We start from the raw sequence: 21,909 nt of genomic DNA on the forward strand, positions 1-21,909 counted from the left end.
TCCCTCATGACTGAGGGCCCTCGTCTGTGTGGTAACAGCTGGGTTTAAAAACAGGACAACGCTGCAGTTCACAATGACGAAGGACTTCTTCAGGGAGAATAACATCACTCTTTTGGACCATCCCACACGTTCCCCTGATTTAAATCCCATAGAGAACATTTGGGGATGGATGGCAAGGGAAGTTTATAAAAATGGCCATCAGTTCCAGACAGTTGATGCCCTTCATGAAGCCATCTTCACCACTTGGAGCAATGTTCCCACCAGCCTCCTGGAAACACTCACATCAAGCATGCCCAAACGAATTTTTGAAGTGATTAACAAGAACGGTGGAGCTACTCATTACTGAGTCCTACTGAGAAAACTTTTTTGTTCTGGTTGGAGAGTTTTTTGTAATTTTTTGAGCGATGGTCTTAAACTTTTGATCAGCTGATAAACAGCCTATTTCAGTTTACTTGTTGTTTTCAATAAATTACTTTTTCAAAGTGCTTTTTGTCTCACTCCCCCTTCTTGCTTTTGTATATTGTAGCTCTACTTAAAACCTCATTAAGATCCAAATGTGCAAAAGGTAAATTCTAGCTATTTTTCAACTGGTCTTAAGATTTTGATCAGGTCTGTATTAACTGTACAATGTTTGTGCGTCTCTGCATAGATAGATACATAGACAGACAGACAGACAGACAGACAGATAGACAGACAGACAGACAGACAGACAGACAGATAGACAGACAGACAGACAGACAGACAGACAGATAGACAGATAGATAGATAGATAGATAGATAGATAGATAGATAGATAGATAGATAGATAGATAGATAGATAGATAGATAGATAGATAGATAGATAGATAGATAGATCGATCTTTATATAGCACTTTTCATACAATCAATACGCCCCCTGCACACACACACCGCCATATACCCATGCACACAGACACGCTCGCACACACCTACACACACACCTACACACACACACCTACACATACACACACACACACACACACACACACACACACATATTCGCAGTTGGCAGATAGACATCTTACCGACTGCACCTTCTGTGAGGAGGAAACTGTTTAACCACAGCCACATATCTCAGAAAAGTCAAATGGGTGGGGTGAATGAAGTGTAAATATTACACACTGTTTTTTGTCATAACCCTTTTACTGTCAAAGAATGATAACTTTTACACTTACAATGGTTGCATTTAATGAAGCTTACATTTATTGCCTATATTATATATTATATTACATATTTACTTATATAAATGATTAATTTGTGCATTCTCATTATCTAAAAAAACATCTATACTGTAACCTTTTGCAAAGTACGCCATGCAATGTTTTTGATGTCTAATCGGAAAAAAAAACAGTCTTATATCCTCTTTTCATAAACAAATAAAATATTTGATGTGTGGGTCAGTGATTACAGTAAACAGAGCAAGAAACTGTGGAACAAAAAGCAATCACTTGTGCTTTGTGTAGGACAGATTAGGCTGGATAGAAAAGCAATAAATCCATATTTATAATACAGTTTAAAATGTATATATTTATAATTACCTCTGCCAAGGACATGATGCTATCATTATTGTCTTTCTATCAGCAGTACAACTGCACCACTTTACATAAAACTTTGTAAAATAGTAGGGTTTGTGTCAAAGAATTGAGAAATAAACTTCTCAACAACTGGCAACAGTAAAAAAAAAAAAAAAAAAAAAAAAAAAAGAACTCGTTACTTCAGCTAACATAAGAGTAAGTTACAGAAACAAATGGTGCCAACTGACAAAAAGCAATAAAACAAAGCTTTGTTGTCCCTGATATCCAGTAAAACTTGAGCCTCAAGAAAAATAGTTCTATGTTTTTCCGGTTTTCAGTATTCTCTTAACTATTTGGAATATACACAAGCTAAGTACAGTAATAGTCGGAAAAGAATAAGAAGAATAGAAAAAAGTATTTTGAATAAATACGACAGAAAAAAGAGGAAACTCGACAATAAATTTCATTTGAACTTCCATTTTGTGAAGTGGCATAACCACAGTTATGTAAAATAACAATGTGGAAGCTGACACAAAAATCATTTCCCCTGGTTGATATGCCTGGTTAAAAATAGTTCACACTCACAGAATTGAACAATTGTTGAGGTTTTTATCATTTCATGGTTCACAGTTTATGTAGAAGTGGATTCCCAAGGACTGAGGACATGATTAAATTGAGTTCATACTAAATCAGTAAAAAGGTGTGTAAAAATGTCTTTTTATTTCTCTTTAAGTGAGGAAGAAAAACTGCATATGCTAATGTTTCCATATGTCAAAGGCCCCAAACGTCACTGTACAACAGAATCAACCCAGCTCATAATTTGTGATGTTTTTTTTTTTGTTTTTTTTTTTTTGTGGTTAAATAATAATGTGCACTGAGAAGAAGGTTGAATTGTTGGCTTTGGTGGAGGTCTGTCCTTTCTAAGTGTCCATTTATTTTGTGGACACTTAGCTTAACTGCCTGTCCAAGAAATCAGGTTTTTTGTGTTTACTCAGTGTGAAAACCATTCTGCATCCAGAAAGACCTTTACTCCACTCCAACACAATAGGCACAAAATGTCGCCTTTATCCTGGATTTAGTTTAAAGTTGCACAACGACTGTGATTTCCAATAAATGGACACACCTCATGTGAATGGGTAAAACTTGAGAGTGGACCAGGGCAAAACAAGGTGTGGCGAGACCATGACGTGATGTGGTGATGGCAAACTGGGAGGAAGCATTTGCATCAGGAGCACAGAAAGCTGGAGTGTTGTAGAGCAAATATTTGCTGATCAGTGGGGACCACATAATATCTCCAGATTTGAGTTTATCACAGCCAGAGTCACGTCCATGCAGTTTACAAGGACTTTCAGCTCAGTTTCAATTCAACATAAACTGTAGGTTTCAATGGGTTCTTCAGTGACAGCTCTCATCATTCTGGTAATACTGACGACCTATGCAACAGGTAAGGCTTGATCATGTTATGTTCTAAATTATTCCTTTAAAACCAAAATAATAAAATGCTTCTAATCTTTTTGTGTTGATATATTTTGTACTTATCTAATTAATATTATATCTAGATTACATATGGAGTGAGAGGATATATGCGTCGGAGAACCCTGTACCCGTGGGCAACGATGTGACACTGTTCAGTCAAACCCATCTCACCACGGGGGTATGGCTGTTCAACAACATGCTTCTTGTGTCGGTACTTCCAAACGTTTCAATATGGAGAAGCAGAGTATTGTATAATTCCACAACTTCATCACTGACGATAACATCACTGGAGCTGAGTGACTCTGGAATATACACATTACAGCAAGTGGGGTCAAATGCTTTTGTTTCTCATTTAACACTTTCAGTTCGAGGTAAGTTTATTCACTCACTCACAGCAATCCTTAAATTCATTAAATGTTTTTTAAAATGTAATGTAAAGTATGATACCTTTACATCAAACCCTCACTCAGGCCCTGCATTCTGTTTTCATACAGGTCTGCTAATGACTGCATTAGTTAAATAATAGTATTTGCATAAACCAGTGTTTACTGGTTTATTTGCAAAGTGGGGATTAATCATATAATGCAGAGTCACCATTACAGTAACCTCACCTTCGAGAGCAGATGTGAGATCAAGCGCCAAGCTGATCTCATCTCTTTGTCTCTACTATCAGATGTTTGATGTATGTAATATTGCAGCCTTTCATGTATGTCATATAATTTACATCACTAAAGGTGTGTGAGCATAATTAAATCAAAGTGGATCTCACTAGTTTCATCTTAGTTGGTTAAAAACTCACATTAAACTTTAACCAGTTCACACTTTATGTCTCACAGACATAATAAAATAGGAATAACAATTTTACATCTGTTAGTTTAAAGTGATTTGTTTGCAAATGTTTAGGATAAAAAACATGAAACCAAAGGTGAAACCCAGCATTTACACTGACTGTTGTGGTTACGGTTCTCATATGTTGTTGTCAGTGTAGTGTACATAATATACTTTAAGATGCAATATTTGAGATTTAAAAAACTGTAATTGAACATTTTTTTTTGATTGAGGTGAGTTATTTTTTTATTGAATTTTTTTTTTTTTTTTTTTTGATCGAAGTAATATTTTTGGGGGGGATTGAATAATAAAGACACAAATATCCTACCCATAATATGGCCCAAATACAAAAAAGGTTACTTCAATCAAAAAAATTATTGTCAATCAAAAAATAAATGACTTCAACAAAAAAAAAAAAAAACTTTTCAATCAAAGAAAAAAAGTGTTCAGACGCAATTTTTTTGAGTCTGAACTGAAATATTTATTTTGCATTCAAACAGTTTTTGTCTTTGATTGAAAAGGGTTTTTTTTTTTTTGATTGAAGAGAAGGGTTTTTTTTAATGTTAAGACAACTTCTCTTTTGATTGAATTACAAAGAAACAAATCTACCCTCATACAGTTTGTGGAAAAACTGAATTTAAAAGTAATTTATACTGTGGAAGAAATATGTTTTCATTTCAGCCAGAAAGAGATGTTAAGATGTTTGATGAGAGAAAATATTAACCTACTGGTGGTGATGTTTTTCTGAATATTAACAGTAATTAATTGCCAGTGCTTATCTGCCACAATCCCGCCATCGCTCCATTCCCTCCAGACATGACTCCTGGCTTGTATTTCTGTTTCCGCAGAACCTATTTCAAATGTTTCTGTGAATGCAAGTGCAACCAACCTGGTGGAATTTAACGACACAGTGGTTTTCATGTGCTCCATGTCTTCGGGTACTGCCCCATCTTATGTGTGGTTGAACGGCAGCTCTGTGGTCAAACCAGGGGCTGGAATTCAATTCAGTGACGGAGACTCCAAGCTCACTATAGTCAGTGTGACCCGCTATGATGCAGGTCCATTCAAATGCAACGTGTCCAATGGTATTAGCGATGGAATCAGCACGTCAATATATTTGAACATTAGCTGTAAGTTTATATAATATACATAAATAAACACAAACCTTAAAACATCCTGCAACTCCTAATACCTCTTTTTTTTTTTCTTTCTACATCAGATGGTCCAAATAACACGACCATAACACTCATGCCCATGGAGCCCATCTACAGAGCAGGGTCGAACATCCTGCTTTCATGCTCAGTGGTGTCTCACCCACCGGCAGTGATCAAGTGGATGTTCAATGGGGGGAACGTCTTTCACATTGGGTCGCAACTTCATCTGGAGAGGGTCAACGTGAGCAACTCAGGAAGTTACAAATGCCTCTGTCACAACACAGTCACTTCCAGGTTCAGCAGTGCAAGTGTAAACATCACAGTTATGGGTATGGAAATGAATCCCTTAAGTCTGTGTTTCATAAAACTCCCTCATACAGAAAAAGAAAAATCAGTTTTTTTACCTAAACTCATTCATATCATTCCGTGGTTTTGATGTCAGTGAAAGGCTCATCACTTACAGATAACTGAAAAAAGGTTTTAAAAAATGTTCTGTACTGTGGCTGTCATGCATGTCATCCATTTCATCATCTTCTGAGATGTGAATATCCATGTTTTCAAGATTCTCCTCATTTCCACAAAGAAAATTTTTTAGAACTTTCTTTTATTGTCACCAGATCAGTGTACATGAACGGTACATGATGCACAGGAGGAGAAAAAAGTGCTGTAAACCACAACAAATCACGGAGATATGAATACACATTGAATAAATATTGGCACAGGGTGTTTGTGTTTGCTTACAAAGGGTAGGTCAGTGAGGCAGAATTTTATACTTTATAAATGCGTCTAAGATATGAAGCTGCAGAATGGGTTTATTAATGTACAAACAGGCTTGGTGTTTAACCAGTTTCTGTTTGTATGCTAGACCACAGACTGTATATACTGTCAGAAGTGGATGAGCTGCCGCTCTGAAGCTGGGAATTTTATTTTTTTGGCTTTAGAGCTCAAGTGACCAAATTTGGGCAGAAGGGTGGAGATGAGGGAGCGTAAGGGGTGATGGATGAGCTAATGCTAAACGCTAGCATACTGACAGGTTAAAATGGTAAACTTATGTAAAATATTTGCATAACTAAGTTTAATTATAGTTGCTGCGAGGGGACAAAATGTTAACTCACTAAATAGAAGCTCAGAAAGTTAAACGCATATGTCAGTAAAAACCCAACAAGGAAGACACAGGAGCCTTTTATTAATCATGAGATATTTTTAAAGGGGGAATATTCTAAAGACTGGCCACCTGAACACTTATTAAAGTGTCTAAATATAGCAAATGAGACCAGAATGACGCTTGTGAATATACATGTCTGGCCTTTATGGAGCATTTTAGTGTGTTTTAGACTTTCCTAAGATAGCAACTATTACTACTTAGAATCTGGTTTCGACCAACTTGATATGTAAAGCGTCATGAGATAACTTTTGTTATGACTTGGTGCTATATAAATAAAATTTGATTTGATTTTGATGATTACTATTCCCTCATCCAGCATCTCGTATCAGTGATAGTATCCTTTTGTCTGCAGATCCAGTGGCATCTGTTATGGTGAATGACAGTGGTCAACCTGCCATTCTTAATGACTCATTCACTCTGAGTTGTGAAGTGGAAGGACCTGTTGATCATATTCAGTGGTGGAGGAACGGTCACCTTCTTGTTGCTGACAGCACAACAGTATTCGGCAAGGGCAATAAAACAGTGACGTTGAACCGGGTCCAGCATTCAGATGGTGGACAATATAAGTGCCAGGCTTTTAACGCTGTAAGCAACATGACCAGCAGCCCCTATACACTGCATGTAAACTGTAAGTCTTTTGTCTATAAGAGTTGATCTACAATTGAATGTCCTTGAATTACTTAATGTTTGATCTATTTACCTGATGGTCTTCATTTTAAGATGGACCCACTGCTGTCATGATCTCAGGACCATCCATGGCTCTGACAGGAGATATGGTGCATCTCAATTGCTCAAGCACTTCTTATCCTCCCAGTTATATCAGCTGGTACTTCAACAGTTCCCTGGTGGCTAACTCTTCAGTCTACAGCATTGGACCGCTGACCTTAAAAATGAGTGGGACATATAAATGTGTGGCTTACAACAACATTACGGGGAAAAACAGCACTGCTCACCACATGCTTACTGTATTTGGTAACTAAAAGTGACTTTGACATTTCTGAAAATAAGTTTGTTCTTTTTCTTGGCAAGTGCTAGTGTCCATAAACAATTCTCTGTGTATCACTTATAAATATTTATCTGTCGCTGGAAGATATTATCTTAGACTGGAGGTAGGGGAAGCAATTAATCTGGATTTTTACATATAAAGCCCAATAATTCTGATATTTTGTTTAGATGCACACGATAAAATTGAAAAATTGTGGTTCCATAGGAAAATTTGTGGTTATTTCATCAATTAAATTTGTAGGGTGATATGGGACTCTTGTTATTAATTGCTAAGTTAGAGGTACGGAGTTAACAGAGGACATTTTTTAAACACCTACCTTTGGTTTTCATATTAATTTAGGTGAATCCTAATGTTAAATCTTCATTTCGCAGACATGAGAGTGATTTCCACTTTTTCCAGTCAGTTCTTGCAAGAGATTACAAATATAAAGCTAAAGGTCAAACTAGTCCATTATTTTGACATAAAACACCCCATTGTCAATATTGCTTGTTCCTTCACTCATTACAAATACTGCAATCTGCCTCTCCCTTCTTTTACAGTTCCAGTAACCAGCGTATTGATAAAAAGCTTTGGAGCTCAGCCAATCCTGAACCACACTTTCAATTTGACCTGTGAGGCAGCTGGAAGTGTGGACTCTATTTTGTGGATGTACAATGACAGCCCACTGTACGCTGGCAGCACAAGAAATCTGTCAATGGACAACGCCACCCTAACCTTTAATCCTGTCAGGATGACTGACAATGGAAACTATAGCTGTAAAGCATCCAATCCACTCAACAGCTCAGTCAGTGCCATCTTCATGCTGGATGTTTCCTGTGAGTACTTTACCTTAAAAAGTGAACTTTGCATTATACTACACTAGCAGCATTGTACCCGTGGTGCCATTGTACAATAGCATGAGAGGCTAAAATTGCCCAGCATACCTCACAACATTTGAATACGGACATAAAATTGTGCCTAGTAGATAGTTAGGTAGTGTTTCTATTCATTTGGTGGCGATCGGACCTGTGAAGGCTGAGGAAAATCTGTACAAACACCCTCCTGTGCTGCAACATTGATCGATCAGACACAGTAGGATTATCCTGACATAAGAGTCCGGAATCTATAAAGACTAAATAAAAACAAAAACATTAACTAAATGTATTAAACCTTTATTTAATCTCAGAATGTAATGAAGAAAAAATCGTAGAAAAGAAAGAATGACAATACAACAATAAAAACAGTAACCCCCCCCCATTTAAAACAGGCATGTATGGGTCAATTCTTCTGTGCTTTCAATAGCAGCTCACTGCTCCTAAGGTGCTATGGGCTAATGCTAAATGCTATTCCTAAATGCTGTTTGTATTAGGGTGTGTAAAATGACATAGGTCCACATTTTCCTACAGAGATAATAAAGTAAAACAATCTTTATCCTTTAAATGAGGCAGCTCCAGAGATGACTAAAACAAGAACAGTTACAACAGTTACAGGTAAAATATGGCAAAATTTAAGTATGTTTACACTTTTTTCTATTTTTGGAACAAAATGAGTAAAATTGAAAAAAAAAAAAAAAAAAGAAAGAGAGAGACCCTAGAAGAAAAAAAGCCAAATATTCCCATATACCAGGATTGATCAAGTCAGATTAAAGGTGTAATGTGTAAGATGCTGGGAGCTGGTCATTTGTAGGTGTTGGCAGATTGTATTTCTGAGCAAATCATGGACTTGTATTTGTTATCATGAAACTGTCTACATCCATAATAACAAATACAATGCATTGATTCGTTTGCGGTGGTTTGTGATGAGTAAGAATTTTTGCGGAAAATCTTCATTCTCAGTTGTGAGTTCTTCAATACCCCTCCTTTGCTCCTGCATAGCTGCAACAATATGCAACACTAGATACTGTTAGATAAGAAATGCAGAAATGTCAGCTAGATGTCAGTAGATGCTCTGCTTCCAGCACAAAATGGATAATTAAACAAATATCTATATACATTTTACATTAACATGGGGACACGTATGAGAAAGGTTGCATAGAGAACCTTTGAGCAAACATAAAATAAAATATAAATATAAATAAACAAAAACATGGTTAAGATATATTTGTGAAGTCCAAATGATAGAGATAATCCGTAATTCATTTGGAATTATATGTCTAATAAAAATGAATGAAATAACATTCTTTGTTTTTTGGCTTTAGCTTCTTATCTTTTATTTAGATCTCCAAAAAAAAGTACAAGATGAATCTTTAAAAACAAAAAAAAAGCAGTTTGTGTCAGTTTTTTTTTTTTCATTGCAATACCAAAAGACAAGGTTTTTATGTTTGAATGGAAAAGACATTTATACTATTTCAGCTCTTAAACTCCAAATGAATTACAGATTATCCAATGATACCCACAGCCAGAACCACAGTGTAGTAAAATCATTGAAGTATGTGCTAAAGAAATACAACCTCTAGATTAACCGCAAAATAGCTTCTGAATGGAATCGATTTAACAAATGAAATCTTCCTCTCTTCATGTTTAGCCGTGACAGTATGGGAAATGGTCAGCCTTTTTCAGTGTACATGAATTAAACTATTATGTCTTTGTTTAGATGGACCCAAGATGCCGACCATTGTGGGACCAACCACAGCATGGGAAGGATACAAAGTCAAATTCACTTGTCAGGCACCGTCTAACCCCCCCAGCACCTATAAATGGTTCTTCAACAACTCTCTAGTGGCCAATATGTCTGTGTACGAAACTCCACCTCTCACCATGTACATGAGTGGGACGTACACCTGCATGGCCTTCAACAAGGTCACCGGGCAAAACAGCACTGCCCACAGGGAACTCACAGTTTATGGTGAGAGCAGTGTTTTTTCGATTTACTGGCATATAAATAAAAATGGTGAGTTAAGAAATAATTAAATAACAGCTGTGGACTTTGTGTTTGATTTCAGGTCCAATAACACGTGTACAGATACAGGCATCAACAAATGTTCCCATAGAAGATCAAATGTATAACATAACATGTAACATAACTGGAAATGTTGACTATGTTTCCTGGATGAGGAATGGTGAACGGCTGTATGCAGACAAGACAACTACTTTCTCCACGAATAATAGGACAGTCATCTTTCAGCCACTAGGACGCAATGACACTGGAAACTACACTTGTATGGCTATCAACCCAGTTGGAAACATGACCAGCCATTCTTACAGGCTTCTTGTTAATTGTGAGTATTTCATTTACAGGATTTACAGGCAGATTTCAAAGTCCAAGATCAGCTAAATGTGTCCTTAACTTTTGAGAAGAGGTCTGTGTTAATGAAATCAACTAATCCATATTGCATATTATCCCTCCAAGTCTTTAAAGATTTAGAAGTGTCAAAATCAGCCATGTCTCTGTTACAATGTCGTCAATACAGATTTTTAAACTTTAAAGCTGCGTATGAATTTCATTACCAATTTTTCATCAAATCTGTAAAACCCAAGTGATAACCTAAGTATCACAAATCTGTTAGTCTTTACGTGATTACGCACCTGATACACTCCCCTCACGGTGAAGAACGTCGTAGTGTACTCCACCACAAACACTCCAGTTGTTTAGCATAATAAAACCTAAACGAAACCGTCGCTCAGTTTTTTTCAGGATTCCACACAACCACAATAGCAAGAAGCAATTGAAGTCGTTTCCGTGTTTGTTGCCGCTATGGCTATACTGCAGTTGAGTGGAATCCCGTAAAAACCCGAGTGACAGTTTCGTTTAGGTTTCATTTTGCTATGTAAACAAATGAGGAGAGATTCAGGTGCGTAATCACAGAAAGAGTAATGGATTTGTGATACTTAGGCTATCACTCGGGTTTTACAGATTTGATGAAAAATTGGTGACAAGTCATACGCAGCTTTAAAAGCAATACTGAGGTTAATGCAGTTTTGTAAAAGTATCTAGTATCACAGTTCAGTCCATTTTAAGAAGTATCCAAACCATATTTTGTACATTTTAAGGTCTTAGATTAATTGATTTAAGACTTTTTAAGTCTCACAGTCCTGTAAACCACTGCTTCCCAAATGTTTAAAATGGCAAACCCCATCAAATAGGCTTAATCTCTAAACTACAGCAAATTTGCACAAAAATGAACACCCCTGCCCATATTTATTGCCATTTCTGCATCATTTAATAATAACCCACTATAGCAGCCATCTTCAGCAGGCATTTGTCTGTCCATCTGTGTCAACACGTTTACTCTCCACCAAATCCTCTGATGTCCTTCATATTTGGTATTTAGGTGAAACCTGATCCCTAAATACCATTATTTGGGTGTCGACCTTCACCTTCATTTTCAGGCCAAAGTTGGTCTTTGGACACAGTGTCAATGCGATTATTCTTCAAATCCGGTTGACACTTGATCATTCAAAATTGTGCATGTTTTACTGTCAACATATGTTAAATACTTAAATGCTATGTAAATGGAATCACACTAATGCGTTTATGTAAGTAGGATTTATCAGTGTTGTCAGTAAAACAAAACAAACTGAATATAAACTAGATTTTTATACTAAATAAATTGTTAAATGAGCTAATGCCATCATCAGCACTATAAAGATGAAATGAAGTGGCACCCCAAATAAAACATCTTTCTTTTTGTTTCTTCTAGTTGGACCAGATACTCCCATTATTCAGGGGCCACATTATGCAGAGAAGGGCCATCGTGCAGAATTCAGCTGCTCTGCCATGTCGGTGCCTCCCAGCAACTACAGCTGGTGGTTCAATGGCTCCCTAATGGCCACTACTGCAACGTTTACAACTGAGCCTTTGTCTTTAAACATGACTGGAAAGTATACCTGTGTCGCCAAAAATCACATGTTGGGAACAAACAGCTCAAGCTCTGTGATGCTCAATGTCATTGGTAAGAAAATGCATGATGCACAGATTGGCTTTGACTCTACACACGTCATGTTACTGTGACTACTCAAACAGTGATGACTATGGTGTAAAGGCTATAACAGGATGCAGTGTGATCATGTTGTCTGACCTGTTTAACTCGCTGTGTTTTGTGTCTGCAGAGGATATAACAGTAATGGTCAAAGCCAACACGATGCCTATAAGCTCCAAAAACTTCACTCTCACTTGTGAAGTTATTGGGTCATATCAGCGGATCTACTGGATGAAGGACAATAAACCCATGAACTCTACAGCTAGCATGTCATACCACATTGAAAACAACACACTAACCTTCACTCCAGTGACACGGTACCATGATGGGTCATATCAGTGTGATGCAATCAACCTTGCTGGTTCAAATATAAGCCCCCCATACAAGCTAACTGTGAACTGTGAGTAAAAAGCAAGACTTATTTGGTAGAATTTTTATGAAATTTGCTTTTAACTCCTTGGTACAATAGTGTCAGAGAAAAAACTAAAACATATGTATGTCATCTGGTGCAGGTCTAACTAAATGTCGATAAAGGAATATTATTACACTAATACTTAGTCTTTGTCTGACTAGCAATATCAGAGTAAATTAATAAGATAAGATAAGATAAGATAAGATGACATGACATGACATGGCATGACATGAAATAATCCAGTATTAGTATTATTAGTCAAAGACCAGGGAAATTTATAGTGAGCAATTATTTATGAGGAAAATATTAGCAGTAAAATAAATAAATAAATAAATAAATAAATAAATAAAACATATATACTGTATATCAAGAATGTAATAAATAAATAAATAAATAAATAAATAAAACAAATATATATACTGTATCTCAAGAATGTAAGGAAATAAGAGCACAAAAAAGCAATAAGTGTCAAAGATTGAAAAAGTTAACATTAAAATGGTAAATTCACACAAAAAATAGTAGAACTAGAAGATATCTATAGAGCATGTAGAGTAAAGAAAGGCAGAGCTCAGTAAAACTACAGAGAGAGTACAAATAATACATTAGAATCTGGACCTGGAAATGTGCCTTTTTTGCTAAAGCTGACTCTGTCTGTTTGCAGATGGCCCCCTGAATGTGACGATAAAAGGTCCATATTCAGCAGCAGAAGGCACTGAAGTGGCCCTGCAGTGCTCTGCTGACTCTCAGCCGGATTGTGACTTCCGCTGGGTCTTCAACGGGCAGTATTCAGATGGATCTAGTTTTACTTTCAGGGCAGCCAAAGACCAGCAGGGAAACTACACATGTAAGGCAACGAACCCTGTGACCAACATCACAATGTACAAGACTCATGCCTTCACTGTGGCCGGTGAGTGAACATCACCCCCTGTTTCATTTTTGACGTGACTGCAGTGTCTCCAAAGTGTGTCCTTGCAACTAAAATCTCACAGGTGAAGAGATGGGAATTAACAAAATACAAAACCTTTGTTACTTTTTCTCCCATTTTGATAAAAATGCTGTAAAATTACAAGTATTTAGTAAAAGTCCTAATATAACATGGATGAAATCATATTATTTTGAGAAAAACTACATTTTGAGAGTAGAGTTTCAATCTTTATTAAAATCAAAATAAATAAATAAATAAATTAATTAATTAATTAATAATAATAATAATAATAATAATAATAATAAGTGAATCATCAAGTATCAAACAACATGACAAAATGTAATATTTAATGAAAGACTAGATTTAATGATGCTGCACCTGGATCCACTGCCGATTTTAGAATTTCATATAAACATTAAGGATAGTTTTTCTCTCAAAAATATATCTATGATAACTTTTTTGTCATGTAATCATGATGATTGCATTCTTGTTTTTTTATCCTCAGTGACCCTAATAAAATAAATCTAATTACGTTTTCAAAACAGACACTTTAGTTCTAATGTATTTGAGGAGAAGTATTTATTCATTCGTTTATTTATGTTATGACTAAGTAATTATTTATTTAGATTGATTATGTTCATTTTGTTGTTTTCTTATATTAGATTAGCAATTCTTCTTTGCAACAAAGTTAGTAAGGTTGAGTGTTTTACCTTGCTGTCATGTTTCAACTACTGATAAAAAGACACTTGATCACACGTCAGATGACACTCTGAGGAAGAGGGCAGACGCAGTCGAAACATGTCAGCAAGCTGAAACACTCACCCTTACTAACTTGGTCGCAAAGAAGAATTGCTAATCTAATTATTTATTTGTTTAAAGACTTTCTACCATTAAAACTCTCTGTTTTTCTCTGAATATCATGACAAGTGTAAATGTAAGTCAAAAATTAAAAGTTAAAAGACAAAACATGACAGATATGGACCATGGGTAAAATACTCTGCTGCTGACACTGAACCTGATTTGCACCTTGGAGTAAAGTTTATGTTCATCATTTTAATTATATCATTTTTAATTTTATTTATTAAGTTTCATTTTGAGTTATGGTGGTAGTTGATTTAACAGTCTTCACATTATATTATTATCATGTCAGGCCCAGTTTCCTGTGCATAACACACATAACACAGCCACTAAAAGTGTCTTTCAAAGGCTTTTGTTTGTTTTTTAGACTTTGAGTATACTTCATCTCCTATACATTATCATATTTATGTTAAATCACTCTACTTCTACTAGTCTTTTTCTACACATGTATCTGTACATCTAATTGACTAAACAATATGTGTCCATTTGCACATAAATGACTTGCTTTACGCTTTAGTTTTACTACTGAAAATATGTACAGTTGGTACGATGTAACCCTGTCAGTCATGTTTTTGTTTTTTTGTTTTTGTTTGCATATAATTGTCTTTTTTCCTCTTTCCTTTGCAGCGCATGCGTCTGCCCTCCACATCCCCACCCAAGGTGGTCTGATGATGATGGGTGTGTTTGTTATGTCCCTCCCTGTGCTGTTCCACTGAATCATCCTAACTCAGCAAGGCAGACTTTAAAGTTCTCTTGCTCCCTCTATAGACTGATTCAAGAATCATGCTGTAACAAGAGAATAAGGGTCCTGTTTACAGTAATTTGTGGTAGAAAGTGGTGCCATGTTATCTGGTCTTGTCAGTTTCACTTACATAATCACTGGAAGTGTGCCAGTCATAAAATCAAGCGGCTGTCTGTTGGTCGATTTGCTTTTATTAGATCTATTTCATCAACCTGCAATGCAAAATACTGTGCTATTACTCACACTGACACTAATTTGGTTTATTTTATGCATATATTTCATGCACTGGTCATTATGGTCCTGATGTCATCTGGTTTGTGTTGCCAAAAACAAGTCCTTTACTCTGAGCATCTTTTTATTTGTAGATTTAGATCATCTTTAAGGTGTGAGTAAATGCAGATTGTATTCATTTTTTAATTCATGGTATGTGTGAAAATGAATCAGGAAAACAAACACATGAATTTTGTGCAGAGTTTATTGAAGAGTAGATACACATTCAGAGAATTTATTTTTTTCTGAAATATTGCAATGGGCAGTTTTATATTGTTGTCAAATATATGTAATGCGTATACAAAGAAATATATTTAGTATGAGAATAAGCACAAAAAGTAATATATAAGACGATCATTACAGGGTCTCTCCTCGATCGTTTTCAGATGGGGACGCTGATCCTCGTTTGCATTTGTTTGTTAAGACGGAGACATTTCTTTGTGTTCTTAAGCTTCTTCCTCTGGCACAGTTTTCTCCCTTGTATTTTTAAAGATAGATAAGGCAAAAAAAAAAAAAAAAGTACATAAGTAAAATAAATCAACTAAGTAAAATACTGTTTAAAAATCTACTTTGCGGACCTCAATAACTGTAGACTACTCACATTTTGCAAATTTTCTCTTCAATCCGACAGACTGGTGACAAAGGCACTGTGTCTTCACAAGCACTTTTTCCTTTCCTGATGAACAGAAATGCACAAAACTTTACTAAGGCTCTGCTCAACATAACATTATACAAATCAAAGAAGTATTTTGTGTATTGTGTGATCCTTTAAACACTGACACCTTTGCATTTACACAGGGTTTCGTGAGGTCTTGCTTTGTTGATTGGATTGGCAGTGGTCAATGGTTCTCCAGCAGCAGGGGCTATAGTACAATTTATATCAGCTTTAATTAAAATATAATTATATCAATCATAATTACATTAAATGTGAAGTTAATGAAGTTTAAAAAAAAAAAAAAAAACTTACATATGATCTCACCATCTTTGATAGCCAAAGACTGGCCATGTGTTTCAGGAACACCTTCAAAAATGAAAAATAAATTGAAATATATTTACAATGTCTATAATATTGTGTCATCTTAATATTAAATATACAATACCTTTGATGTGGTCAGTGTATATTATGAGCACAAAGAACAGAATAATCATCTTCGGTCCCATGTTGTAGACACTACGTCAGGTGAAGAACGTCCGGTGCGTGCACTAACTCGAGACACACTGAAGGAATGAAATGTCTGCTTTTGTGTCTCCTTATAAACGTTGGTATTGATGTCAGAAATTCTAACCTTCACATATTCATGGCCTGCCAGTTTTATGGGGCATATCTTACCAAGCCAGAACGTCTACAGTGGTTGACTGTGAATAAGAAAAAAGGCATGTTTTTTCCAGGTTCAGATTTGCTGGCATGTCTTTACCAGTCCACCTGAAATGCAGTTTTGCGCAATGGCTCATTGTTGTAAGACCCACATAATACTGCAGTGACCAAACACATAACAGTGTCCCTGTTTTCAACCCTCATGTCATAGTTGATATGTTGATATGATATGTTATACAGTGTAAATTAAAATTAATAAATAAACATCCTGTACTGGTCTGAACTAATATGAATGTGTTAATCACCTTTTATAACATGGTTGAAATATGACAAGCCATGTATGTGCTTGTCCCACTTATTACAGATTACTAATAATTGTCCACTGAAAGATATTTTACTAATGGTTATCATTGCAACAAATATGCCAAAGTATCATGGGTAGAGTTTAGCTTTTTATTTGTCAAGCAACAGAGTGTGGCCTGTTCAACCCTCAAGTTTCAAATGTCTGTTATCAAATACGCCAGAAACCGTGACAAATGTCTCATATTGATGTTATCTCTAAAAATGGACTTGTGATGAACCTCGTGGGAAGTAATCAATCCTGATGACTTCTTCCATTAGCCCTTCACAGTGTAGTACGCATCAACGACAATAAATATGACTCACTCATCATCAGCCCACAGCTGTGTGTACTTAACCCAAGGACACAAAGCATAATTTTTCTGTTTATTGCATTCTTTCATCACTTACATTACCAGCAGACCTAAAGCATAATTCAAGTTCAGCAGTACAATCTTATCCAAAAGGCTCAGAAGCATTTTAGTGTAAAGCCTTATACACTGCGCCAAAAACAGTTGAAATTGAAGTGACTTTAGATATCCATACAACACGACCTACTGAAGTGCTTCAATACAACCGCACAATCTACCCACATACTGTACACCTACAGGTGCAGGGAACACTACAAGGACTAAACTGAAAAACAAGTGACATCATTAAAAAAAAAAAAAAAACAAGTATACAATAGTTATGAATTGATTGCCATGTTCAGACAAGAAAATGAACACTTCTTCAAACAAACGAAAGACATCAGACATCACAACAGAGTAAATAAAGCTATCTCCAAATGAATTCAATTTATTTAATTCATAACCCAAAAACAGTTTGTAACAGAGGATTTCTTTCATCAGCCCTCCAACTAAACATATAAACACACCCTACCTAAAAAATCCTCACCTGAATTTAACAAAGCAAGTTCAGATCCTTCCACTGGATAATTACCGCAGTGATTATTATGTTTCATCTGCAACAAGATGTTAAACTCTAACTGATGCAGTGAGAAGCTTCTTGTTTCTTCAACAACCCCCCATTTGCTAGAGAGCATAAAGATTGATCTGTTGAGTAAAGGAAAGGAAAAGGTCGTGCGGTGTGATGAGTCCAGATTGAGCCTGTTCGAGAATGATGGGCACATCACAGTGAGAAGAGAGCAGGGTGAAGCGATTACCCATCATACCTACTGTCTACAGTGCAAGCCTGTGGGGGGCAGTGTTATGATCTGGGGTTGCTTCAGCTGATCAAGTTTAGGTTTAGCAACATTAAATGTCCAAAGTAAAACAATGCTGTGAGATTACATACGCTTACTAAAATGATGCCATGGTGAGCGTGTGCCACAATCAAAGCTAAACGTGGTCCAACAAAATAGTAGAGTGTGGGACTTTGTTTTGGCCAGGCTGTATTATTCAGTAAAATACAAACATATATTTAATTTAACTTTGACGAACTTATGAGAGGTTCAACTGAAGTGACATCCACCCTTCAGATCTCATATTACTTTAAATTCTTCCATGGAAAAACAATTCAAGAACCAATGTTCACCAAAACAGAAGCTGGACTTCATCTCTCTCTAAAGAACAGCACATTTAATTTTTAATTGTATCATAGACACAGAAAGCTTCCTGGTACCATTATCTGTTACAGTGGTCACCAACCCTGGTCAAAGAGAGGACTTAAAAAAATAATTTACAGCTCAGAACATTTAGAAATGAAATCATTCCATCATTCGGGGTGTTAATTGGCAGAGAGTGATGTTCTCTGGAAACAGGGAAAAGGACCACTGCAGTAGTGTTAGTTTTTGCCCTGATTATTCAGTTCTCAGTAGGTTTTTCTAGCAAAGACTTGAGATGAGCATGCAGAGGTTCACACACAGCCTGGTAGCCCTGAGGAGTCAGATGAAGGTAATCGTACATGTCCTGGTGGGAGATACTACCATTGGAGTGGACAAAACCAGGGTCAACATCAAGGAAAGAGGCATGGGCGAGGGATGACACAGCCTCTTGGACCAGCTTGTTCACCTTGGCATTTCGATCCCGCAGAGGGTTTGGCATTTTACCTCTGGGCAGTAAACCCTGAAGACGGAGAAGAAAAGCACTTTAAGTCACTTTAAATGTCAAGAATATTTGTCTTAGTGTAAATGAAATACGTTAATTACCCAAGACTAACATGTTCATCCAGAAGTTTATAAAACACAACAAATTCATCCACAGTCAGAAGGTGGTGATTATATATACTCATCTACTGTACTTACACTTTGAGTATGTCCATTTAATGTTACTTTATGCTCCTGTTCTCCACCACACTGATTTGGCAGCTTTCATTACTTATTAAATAAATATTTAATGTAGCTGAAAACACAATATCCCTTTTAAATACAGCCCACTGATGTGTCCTTGAGCAAGGTACTCCCTATTTGCTCCCAGGTGCCTGGCATGGCAGGCCATGGTTCCTAGTCTGCAGTATGTGGTGTGTTAAACTAGTGAGGAATTAAATGCAGAGGTTCAATTTCAGTGCGTGTTGTATATCCTTTTATAAATTCACCACATTTTGCGACTAAAACTTACATAAGTAAACTTAGTTCAAATTTAATTTAATTTTACTTTATTCATATCAAGAGTATTTTTACATTGCTATACTGGTACTGGTGCTTTTGCCCTAGTAAAGCATATGAATATTTCTTCCACCACTGTCTAGTATTCAATTTCAGCAGTCCTCAAGATATAGTATGTAAATGCAGTAAATAATGACGTGCAAGAAGAGCAGACATTATCTCTATAAACTTCACACCAAGTTATATTTAAACAGACTTCTGCAGTGTTTTTGACAGACTGCTTTTTCAAGCAGGGTTGCAATACTTCTTATTTTAATGGTTCAATGAAATTCATTCCTCATTTTCTACTAAAATGCAAGTGAGGAGAACAACAATTCCTTAAAGGAATGGATCACAAAAATACCTACAAGTACAAGTGTGTGAGCATGTGGGATCTTGTTCTTGATGACTTGGACAATAGCCAATATGCCTCCGCAGATCTGTTCAGGAGTGTGACCATGATTGTTGGTGCCTACCCACAGCACTACAACCTACAGCAAAAAAAGACAAAAGACCGGATCAACCAGATGTCCTTGATAGTTTGGGGCCAGTGTACCTAAAATCAGGACTCAAGAACAATCCATCCACTGTGTGAATAAACAAGCACAGTCATGTTCTCTAATTTTGGCTGTGGTTTAGACCTTTGGGCTGATGTTATCCAGTTCGCCGTTGCTCAGTCTCCACAGCACATGTTGTGTTGCATCACCACCGACCCCGAAATTGAGGGCATGGAGAGGAGAAAACAGCTGCCGCCATATCTATAGACAAAGAATCCTTATATTAAAACAGTACATTAGACATTATGAAAGTGTTTGATGTTATTGAGGCCATGACAAACTTCCAGACACTAAATAAAGAACTTTTACCCCAAACTGGTGCAAGAGCTGAATAAGTGAGTCTCCAACAAACACGACATCAGGTTCTTTGTCTTTGCTGTCAGACACAAAGCGGTTGTGCTACAATGAGAAAACATCAAAGAATTATTTCAAAGGATTTTAGAGCACTGAATGTTTATATAGGCAAAAAAGAGAAAAAATATATCACATTTGATTTAGTCATTGTGATACTAAGACTGAATGAGTTATCAGAATTGAGTTACTTTGGTTAAGCTTTGATTAACCTGCCAAACTTGGTCTGCAGTCTGTCGTCTCAACAGCAAGCAATGAATATACAAAACTTAACAACACAGAGACAATGCAGAAAGGGAAAACCTGACAATTATAGACTGACGTAGTTGGACACACCATTGACATCCATCGTCCATCTCCCTGTATGTCTTCACAGGGAGTGGGTGTGGCGGCAGGGTTTGAGTCTTCTGCACTCATGACTTGACTCTATCTGGATTTGGAAAAGCAGTCTCGATGGTTTGCTGTTTGTCTTCCCGAAACCGAAATACTCACAACTGTATTGCAATCATAACTTGCTCAATCTATCGAGGTTGGCAGAACTAGCTTCAGTAGCTAGCCTTCTGACTTCACGTCACTTAGCACTAGACAGAAGTAGCCTCTAGAAATAACGGTCACACTCCGCTAACACAGATTATTTATGGTGAATGAGGCAAGACTGAGCTGCGCTAAAAACAGTAATAGGTAGAGCTTGAAACTGTGATTTAAGATATTACTGAACAAAGGACACCACAAAATCAAAATATCGCTATCATCTCCTATTTCTGATCCAGGAAGTAGTTACGTCTTCATCGTAGTCGACCGTACCAAAGTCCGTGATGGGGGACAGCACATATATTTAATTCATTTGCATTACTTTATGTTTTTCAAAAAATTAAATAGTCTTTTAATGATATTATTATGTTATTTATGTAAATAAATGGTGCAAGATACATTGGTGAAATAACAACAACAAAAAAAAAAACGAAATCCTTTTACCTCCTTGTCTGTGTAAGTGGACTCGCCCTGAAAGGCGTTCATGGGAGTTGGTGCTGCGCTAGTAAACCACATCTGTGCGCCACGTTGCTGAGCAACGAGACATTTTCTTGCAGTACAGATAAAAAAACAAAACAAAACTAGCGGAATATTTCGGTAAGCGTCTTTATAAATTACGTAATTCGACTTACAGTTGTTTGTTTTCTTTTCATTTGCACCGTAATTCATTGTTCATTAGACTATTGTTCAGTGAAACTTTGTCCACACGTACTGTAATGAAGGTGCACCTGGTGGTTCATATTGATTTCACCTGTGGAGAAACTGAGAAGTAAACCAGGTTATGCTAACACTCACAATACCCACGGCGTCTGTGAGCACGGTAATATTACAGCAATGTTTTTTTTATTCTTTAAAAAGAGATGACAGAACGTTTCTAAGGCCTATAAGAAAACCGTTTTTTTTTCTTTGCCAGTATTACGTTGAAGCAGGTATGCGTAACGGAGATTCTTTACTGGAGTTTTTCTTT

General features: G+C 36.5%; 2 protein-coding genes across 2 annotated transcripts; one reads left to right on the top strand and one right to left on the bottom strand.

Moving 5' to 3' along the window:
* The first annotated feature begins 2,773 nt into the window (after nt 1-2,773).
* LOC115436045 (carcinoembryonic antigen-related cell adhesion molecule 5-like) lies at nt 2,774-16,200 on the top strand. Its single transcript, XM_030158751.1, has 13 exons — nt 2,774-2,976; nt 3,092-3,379; nt 4,685-4,966; nt 5,056-5,319; nt 6,508-6,783; nt 6,876-7,127; nt 7,701-7,976; nt 9,733-9,984; nt 10,082-10,357; nt 11,780-12,031; nt 12,189-12,458; nt 13,132-13,377; nt 14,881-16,200. The coding sequence occupies exons 1-13, from the start codon at nt 2,919-2,921 to the stop codon at nt 14,967-14,969; spliced, it is 3,081 nt and encodes a 1,026-aa protein (XP_030014611.1). The 5' UTR covers nt 2,774-2,918; the 3' UTR covers nt 14,970-16,200.
* A 1,091-nt stretch (nt 16,201-17,291) lies between these two features.
* pafah1b3 (platelet-activating factor acetylhydrolase, isoform Ib, gamma subunit) lies at nt 17,292-21,199 on the bottom strand. The gene is made up of 5 exons (XM_030158777.1): nt 20,748-21,199; nt 20,370-20,459; nt 20,145-20,261; nt 19,872-19,994; nt 17,292-18,985 (listed from the first exon to the last, which is right to left on the bottom strand). The coding sequence occupies exons 1-5, from the start codon at nt 20,826-20,828 to the stop codon at nt 18,725-18,727; spliced, it is 672 nt and encodes a 223-aa protein (XP_030014637.1). The 5' UTR covers nt 20,829-21,199; the 3' UTR covers nt 17,292-18,724.
* Between the last annotated feature and the right edge of the window lie 710 nt (nt 21,200-21,909).

Source organism: Sphaeramia orbicularis, chromosome 16 (assembly GCF_902148855.1).
Source record: "Sphaeramia orbicularis chromosome 16, fSphaOr1.1, whole genome shotgun sequence".
NCBI classification, from domain to species: Eukaryota; Metazoa; Chordata; class Actinopteri; order Kurtiformes; family Apogonidae; genus Sphaeramia; species Sphaeramia orbicularis.